Below are 8,720 nucleotides of genomic sequence, written 5' to 3' on the forward strand. Positions count from 1 at the left end.
CAATCAAGGATCTATAAAATACCTCTGTCAAAAAACAAACACCGGTAAAGGAAATTTAAAAACACAACCACAGGGTGGCACTACTGTACCACGTAAAACGAGAACTGTAAATGTAATCTCAATGCACACGCAGTGACAGCAGTCATTGCAGTTTGCAGTGTGCTCGAGAGAGGGGGCGGTGGTCAAACAACACGGGTAAAAAATAAATAAATAAATAAATGTTTCTTTCTAGCACTTTTAGATGTATATAAGACTGCCTTCATCTCTAGAGTATTGTGTTGTGTTTATTTTTTTTTTTTTTTTTTTTATTCTCCAGATTCAGTGTTGTCTTATGGCACTTATGGCGCGTGCGACCATGCTGTTATAATCATGACAGGCCAAAACATTGTCTGGATTTTTATTGGCCTATATGTTTTCCTAATACTTAAGTGTGAAAAGAGGAGGCTATAGTGCCATAAAACACATTCCCAGACAGGTATGTCACTGTACTGTCACATCATTGCAAAGGACCTGGTATTGCAGGTACAGTGCTGGACTAACCTGGCTAACACCAGGCTGCTGTGTGCGCTCGAATTATTTCGAACTGCACAACAAATATCACTTGTGATTTTAGTCTGGTGTTAGCCAGGCTAGTGCTGGACAGTACTGACATAGTAATTTAAAACATGACACGTTTTGCCATAGGCCCCATGCAGATTTACCATTTATTTTAATAGCCAGGCTTTTAGTGAATGTGTTAATGTATCAAGTTGAATCATAGGCCCCGTTTCACTGTTGTTGAAGGTTTATTTTTTTCTTTTACATTTATAGCAACATCTTGTACATAGGTCAGTCATTGATTATTACCAGCAATAATAAAACACTGTATGAGGGCACTATATATGAGGGTTTACCATGGATTGTTGCTTGTTTTTTTGTCTCATAGCCCAGAGCCATACACAAAACATAGTACAAACAGTTATTCCAGTCATGTTCATCTGTAGCGCAAATAGCATTTGTTCTAGACAACAACATGCTACTTACTCAGTTAAAAGAAGTGTTAAGGTATTTTTTGGCAACACATGCAGCTGAAGACACACAGAACAAAGCTTAAATGAGACTAGCACACACAAAGACCTGTTACCAGACACTATGATTTCTACACTCTCCGCCCTCTCGGAGAATTCTTCTGTCCCTGAAGTCAGTTCCACTCAGTTTCTGTCTAGGCTTAAATTTCTGCTACAGGGTCACTCTTGTGATGATTCACATTTCATTCTCACAGTTAAATGTGTGTAAATATTTAACAAAATCATAGGCAAGGCATAGCCTGTCGCTCAACTTATAAACAAATAAAGACGAATGAATTCATATTTTATGCTTTAAGAAATAAACAATAGGTGCAGAATGAAAAAGCTCAAGTTTTAATGTCCTTATATACACACATTGTAATGTACTGTATATGAACAATTGATAATAAAAATCAAACTTTATGTTAAATGCTGCTCAGCACATTTTGGCAATTACATTTAAAAAAAACAAAACCCTCCACATCCAGCTGGTTCTTGCGTTACGGGATCGTATGGCTTATTTCTTACGTTCTTCAATCTGCTCGACTTCACTAGACTCGTCCACCACCTTCCCATTGATCATGGTCTGAGTGACTACTTTCACTATCTTCCTTGTGCGCACATCTGGATCTTCTGTAGCAGAGGAAACAAAATTCAAAATTGCAATTGTTTTTGTCACAATTGTTAACTTTTTTTTCTTTTTTTTCTTCTTTTGGTTAATCTAAAAGTCTTAAAAAAAAACACAACTTACTTTTGGGCGGTGGAGGAGTTTCTTTTACCCTGCACAGAAGAAGATAAAACATTTTTTTTTTTACAGATTGTTAAAGTTCCTGGATCAAGATGTAGAACATAACATGTACAAACAATACGTTTATATTGTGACTTTTTGGGTTACACTTTAGGTAGGACTTTAAAAGTAGACAAATTGGTGTGTCATTAACCCACACTCATACAGTATGCACAGTGCTATCCGTTACTTTGTCTTGTGCAGGGAGACGTTTGGTCACTGGGCCCATGCAAAAAGGCACATAGTGAAATGAATGCACTTACATCTCCTCTCCCTCCAGAAGCCTCCTGTATGTGGCAATCTCCATCTCCAAGTTTTGTTTGATGCGCAACAGCTGTTCATAGTCCGTCTTGTTGCGCTGCATGTCCAAACGCAGCTGAGACAGTTCGTCCTCTAGTTGTGTCAAAGTGGACTGCAGTCTGTCCATCTCCATAGAGTACTTATGACCCGTCTCTGCAAGGTTGCCCTCCAGTACATTCACCTGACACAAACATGAATAAACACTAGATTTATTTGTGTTAATTCTTTGTAGAAGGACTGTGTTGGTAGAGTTGAGGACGTCTAAATCTATGAGTGTTTGAGTGAGTTGTTAGTTGCATATTCTACAATTTTTTGTCCTGCAAGATCTGGGAACTTTATTGCTGTGAGTGCAAGCTACAACAGTACAGGTTGTACATTAAAAACTGTGAGAACTGAAGTTTGCATTACACATGCACAGGGTTTCAGACAGTCCTATATGATCTACTACTGTACCTTGTTTCCAGCAACTAATACCTGTTGCATCTATGGCCCCATCTATAGCACCACTGACAGATGGTCTGTCAGCACTTTGAAGTGGCCTATGTGCTTTACCTGTCACTGCACAAACATATTGACAACATTTATATGTCAACACTATTAAAGAGTACATTGTTCTGTGTACCTTATATCTATGGGACCAACAGGAAGACAAGGACGAATCATTTATCTTATTCTGTTTTTTTATCTTTAGGCAGTTTGATGGATAACTCTGCCTAAATAGCTTTGAATTATCTGTTGACAAGTAGTAGCCAGCTGCTTCCTTTCATTCATCAAATCAATACTTTGGGGGCTATATTAGGCACAGTGGAAATGCTGTGAATGAGCAGAACATTCTGTAATTGATCTTAACGGCTCTATGTAAGTTTTGCTGTTATGAACGTCACCTTTAAATGCAATCCTTCCTTTTGCACCACAAACTTTGTAGTGCTGTCAATCAAATAAGTTTTTAAATCGTGATTAATTAGAATTAATTCTAATTAATTAATTAATTAATTCAATTAATCATGGTACATTTTTGTCCAATAATTATATTCATTATTAATACTTGTCCCAAAGCCCAACAGCTTATAACAGGGATCTCCAACCAGTCCAGCCCTTTCTTGGTCACTCACCCAAGTCTTTGAACATTTCTACACACATTCTGGACACATTTTCTTTGGGTGCTGAGCATTTTTAACATAATCTGCAAACTTTTAGGTACATCAAGTAGAGTGTAAGGACAAAATGAAAGTATTTTTTATTTTTTTAAATAGCATCACTAGACAAGCCTCTTTGATGCTTAAGTAGCTCTCTGTGGCTTTTGTTAAATAAAAGTACTCATCATGCGAAGAAAGTGTGAGACCCATGGCTTACAATTTGTAGTTAATACAAGTGCTTTGTCTTTCAGGTAATGTGTGTGCTCAGATACAGGGGTGTGTCTAGTCAAAACATATCTGATGCAATTAATTCAATTGATTAATTCATAATTAATGGACTAACAGTTTTTTTTTGTTTAATCCTTAAAGGGACTATACGGAGTTTAAAAATGTTAAACTAAGTATTTTCATCCCACTACATGTTCCAGCCATGTCCCAATGTGCAGAATGAGCTCAAACCTTTTCACCACAACTGTCTCTAAAATCCTGCTCTGTCACTCAAAAAGTTGTTACTTCGGGTCCGAAGTGCCGTCATGCACGAGCTTAATATAGAGATTGCAGTTACACGTTAGACCTGAGGTGGCAGTAGTGTGTACAAAATGACCAACTTGCATCTAGTCTCTTTAACTCTGACAGCCCTAAAGCGTTTGAAGTCATTTTGTGCAGATGGAAAAGAGCATGCAATATTTCATGGATAATCACTGTTTGTTATTATTATTATTTTTTTAATATAAATTACCTGTTTACGAAGACTGTCAAGCTCCACTTCCAAGGCCTGCAGGAAGCGTCTCCTCTCGCTCAGCTCACTCTGGGCGCAGCGCAGGGCCTCATTGCTCTCCTTTACCTCTGACTGCACTGCCTCTAACTGACACACAGACCAAACTATTTGTAAGATACATTACCATTAGCAAAGAAAATGATAACTATGCCAAGAACACACTACTGATTTTAGGACAATAATATTAGAATTTTGATAAGTGCAGAAGAGCAGAAACAAAACAAAATGTTGAGGCACAATCGTACAGACACGACAAATGGAAAATCAGAAGAAAAAAGTCTATAGGAGGAGCCAAATTTGGTTCACGTTTTCCCGACCTGAAATATAAGGAGCTAGATAATCCTGTAGTGTGTTCCAGGCTTTACAGTTAGGTATTTAGAACAAACCTTCTTAAGGTACCAGGTCTCAGCTTCCTCCTTGTTCTTGCGAGCAATGCCTTCATATTGAACTCTCAGTTCAGCCAAGACACCGCCCAGATCAGGACCTGCTGCTGCATCCACTTCCACATTCACCTGCTCATTAGCCAGACGCAACTTCATAGAACTCATCTCCTATCACAGAAATGGGGACACAATGGGTTAATATTTTACTGAAATTCTTGAGTATAAATAGACATGTAGAATAATTACATTGAAAGCATTGCTTATTTAAATTGCCTGTGTTGGGTAAATACTTATACAATACAATGCTACAAGCTATATAAAAATCAAAATAGTAAATGGTAAAATAAATGTCATTGTGTGAGTTTTACTTTAATTTTCTTTATAATGGCTTTGTATTTTGAAATGTATCAGTTACTCAGTTTGATAATTGACATTCTAAACATAAATGGTTTTAGGATATTGTTACATAAAAATTCTGTAGCACCTTTGTCTTTTCTGTTGACCCAGATATTGCCTTTGATCATAACTGTACTACCTTCCGCGTTTTCAGAGTGGCTCCTAGTGCCAGCCTACATCCTGGACACCACACCTGTATGACTAAACAAGCACAGGGCTTCTGGCTTTGTCACCTCAAATATAATCATACTCTGTGCTATCTTACTATCTTAAAGCACTATGACAACAAAAGAAAAGGTGTGTGTATCCATCCCATGTGATTGGATTACAGACACTGTACACTTCTGAACTTTATTATCTTTGGCCTAAAACAAACTGCCTTTATGATTCATGACATCTTGTTAAACTACACCTGTATCCAATAGTCTTTAGGATATTAAGCTTTATTTACTTTCCAGTTTGAAATGAAAGCATATCATCATCAACATCATCATCATTGCAAAATATCTTATTTGCTTGCCTTTTTCAGTTTGTCATAATCATACTGCTCAAACAATGTGAAAGGTCACCATACACCTACAGATCAGCTATTTGCATTTACATTTTCTATTCAAAATATGTGAATAATAGAGTCTTGCTCTTATCCTGAAACATTTCATGTTCTGACTTTTCTTTGTTTGATGTGACTTCTCACTCTCACCTCATCATGATTCTTCTTGAGAAAGTAGAGCTCCTCCTTCAGACTGTCCAGATCTCCTCGCAGTGTAGCAATGATCTGGTCATGGTCAGATTTAGCCCTCCTCAGAGCCTGACAGTCTCTCTCCACTGACTGACACAAGGTGGCCTCCGCTTCCCACCTACACAAGGACACAATGAAGTCAAAGGTGAAACAAAAACTATTGGAATTCATATGTATACAACATAAACTCTTCCTCATATATGTGCATAAATATATATGCGTACACTCAAGGGGCAAGTGAAACAAAAAAGGTTTGGGAACCACTAATGCCATAAATCACTGTCAAAAGATATACATTCCCCACATGTGGTCAACCAACATATCAGCATGATGTGAAAATCTGCCTTCTTTACCACCTCTTTTTGTTTACTCTCTTATGGAGTAATTTAACAAGACAGGTACTAAACTGTGAGTGCAAGCTGGGTACTTTGCATCAAATTTACCATTTGAAAACATCTGTATGTATTAGGGGCAAATCCAATATGTAAATGAATGAGAATGCTGCATGAATAAAAACTGTGCCAATGACTGCTGCGTATCCACTTTTGCACTTGACTGTGACCCTCTATGTCTGGCAGACTTGCACATTGATCAAACCCCCCTCTTTCCGGCCACCCATGTCAAACATTTCTGGCTCAGCCACTGCGTGGGAATAGATATTTTGTTTCACAAGCTGACAGAAAAGACATTTATTCACATTGCTTTTCAGTCTGACACTGCCTTGTGAACACTCATTGCAGTGGAAAAAAAAAAAAGCACTACAGTGTGTGACACTCACTTGACCCTGAAGTCATCTGCTGCCAGCTTGGCATTATCAATCTCCAGCATGATTCGGGCATTCTCCAACGTCTTCTTTCTCACCTGAGGGACCAAGCACAGCTCAGAATGTAAAACAACTCAGAGTGGACAATTTTTTTTCTGTAAAAGAATCTCTTCAAAATCGTCTTTAAAATATGGGTCACAACATGTGAATGATCATCCAACATATCTGATGTTTTCTCCAGCTTATGTTAATACTCACTTCCTCCTGACAGAGTTTCTCAGAGTACATTCTCAGAAGATCACCACTTTTAGCTTGTATTTTTATTATTTTTTTCACAAACCTCCTGTCCAATGGCATGGGCCTGGGCCATCATCGCTTCAATGTCATGTCCTTTTGGGGATCTCTCCATCATTATCTGCTTGATCTTCACCTCCAGCTCTGCATTAGACCGCTCCAGTGAGCGCACCTTGTCTAGGTAGTTGGCCAGCCGGTCATTTAGACCCTGCATGGTCTCTTTTTCACTGGCACCAACACCCAGTCCATTGAAAGACATGCTGGTGGCAAGCATGTTGAGACCATTACCCATAGAGACAGATCTTGACAGAGAGCTCACAGTGGAGAGTGAAGAAACAGGAGGTTTGGAGCGAATGCTGCGTCCACTATCCCTCACAGACATACTGGAGAAGGATGGCTGACGAATCGAGTGACTGCGCACGGACAGTGTAGAGGCCATAGTGTCAACTGCAATTCATTTAACACATTCACTTTTAGTTAAAGGAACATTTTGGATAAGATGACATGCATAAAATGTAGAAATCCAAATACTTACATGGTTCTTTACTGTGCAGGTTGTGGAGAGGAGCTGCACTCAGGTCTCTTGTTTGTTGTTTCTAGACCTGATTTCTCAGGTGCCTTAGACTGCACAGGCTCCAGGCTCAAGGGGTGGAGCTGTGTTTTCAATTGCAGTGCAACATGACACCATGGAGGCCGGCGAAAGAAGTACTGGTGGCTTAAATCTAAATTGCAGGATTTTGCTGTCTGACTGATCCATAGTCAACTTGTCTGAATGTCTTGTGGGAAAAAATCAAAATCAAAAATACAAATCTTTTTTTTTTTTTTTTTAACCAAAGCCTGTGAGCAATATTTCATATGACCATGCAGGTGTCGTGAAAGTATACACAGGCTTGAATTTTGAAAATGCTGAATTTCATGGTGCATGTGGTTTGTGCCTGTTTGACATCATCCTCCAGAGACCTTCATAAACCCAGCTCAGCAGGACTAAACCTGTGTGGCAACATCCAAACAGGGGCCCCACTGTCTCCACACTGCCCCTGTTGAGCCTGGAACACAAAGCACTGCAATGTGAGACAGCAGCTTCACCTGAGGACGGTCTCGTGGAATCAAGGCAGGTAGGAGGAAGCACAAACAATTGGTGGACAGAAAGAATAGAAAGTAAAGACCCCTGAGAAATGCTATGAGAAATGCTGGGCGTTGGTTTGGCTGCGGTGTAACTTTAAACCTGGTTTATTTTACACATGCACACACGTTTTATCTCGCCCTGCAGGCCTCCTGTGCTGCATTGAAAATATGATTCTTGATTCCGTAGAGGTATTCCAGAAGGAATATCAGATCACACTGGATTACTGACCTGGTTTGTTTTATGAGAGCCAATCCCACACGCCCACATTCTCATACACTGTAATAATAATAATACATAACAGCATGCTGACTTTACTGATAGTCAATAAGACCGTCTATGCCTACAAGCTAAATATCAAGTTAAGTATCTACGTATATTTGGCTTGTAGGCTGTGTGCGTCCACATGAGACATCTCTAAACAAGACAAAGTATGTCATCGAAGTTCTCGCACCAGATCGAGCGATATTCTCAGTACGTCATCATCATCATCATCATCATCATCATCATCATCATCATCATCATCATCATCATCATCATCATCATCATCATCACCATCATCATCATCATCATCATCATCATCACCACCCCATGGACGTAAGGCTATAAGCATCACGCTCCGTAATATGAATGTGTCTCCATCTTGCGGTCAAAAATAATCATTGCACTGTCGCTTTGTGATTTATCTATAGTGGTTTTCAACCTTTTCTCACAAGTACCATCTCATAAAAAAGTCCATCCTATCGTAATTTCCCCTTACAAGTACCAATAGGCCCAAATCAGGACCAAACCGGATCTAAAAGAGGATCTAGAATAGGGCTTACTTACTACAGCAGTGGTACCACCAGGTCTAGATCACGTATAAATCAGAAGTGAACCGGCTTTAAAATAGACCTAAATTGGACTAAAACATATCTTAGCTGGGTCAAAACTATGTGTAAACCATTAAAAAAAAGAAATAATTGCAAGCATACA

The 8,720-nt window shown here is 39.0% G+C and overlaps 1 protein-coding gene across 1 annotated transcript; it reads right to left on the reverse strand.

Moving 5' to 3' along the window:
* Window positions 1-1,461: 1,461 nt before the first annotated feature.
* Window positions 1,462-7,200, reverse strand: krt1-c5 (keratin, type 1, gene c5). Its single transcript, XM_079576713.1, has 9 exons — window positions 7,158-7,200; window positions 6,669-7,069; window positions 6,344-6,426; window positions 5,527-5,683; window positions 4,434-4,598; window positions 4,009-4,134; window positions 2,097-2,314; window positions 1,798-1,826; window positions 1,462-1,679 (listed from the first exon to the last, which is right to left on the reverse strand). Exons 2-9 carry the CDS (start codon window positions 7,059-7,061, stop codon window positions 1,564-1,566), a joined length of 1,287 nt encoding a protein of 428 aa, XP_079432839.1. The 5' UTR covers window positions 7,062-7,069; window positions 7,158-7,200; the 3' UTR covers window positions 1,462-1,563.
* Window positions 7,201-8,720: the final 1,520 nt, after the last annotated feature.

This window comes from Gobius niger (genome assembly GCF_951799975.1).
Source record: "Gobius niger genome assembly, chromosome: 1".
NCBI lineage: Eukaryota > Metazoa > Chordata > Actinopteri > Gobiiformes > Gobiidae > Gobius > Gobius niger.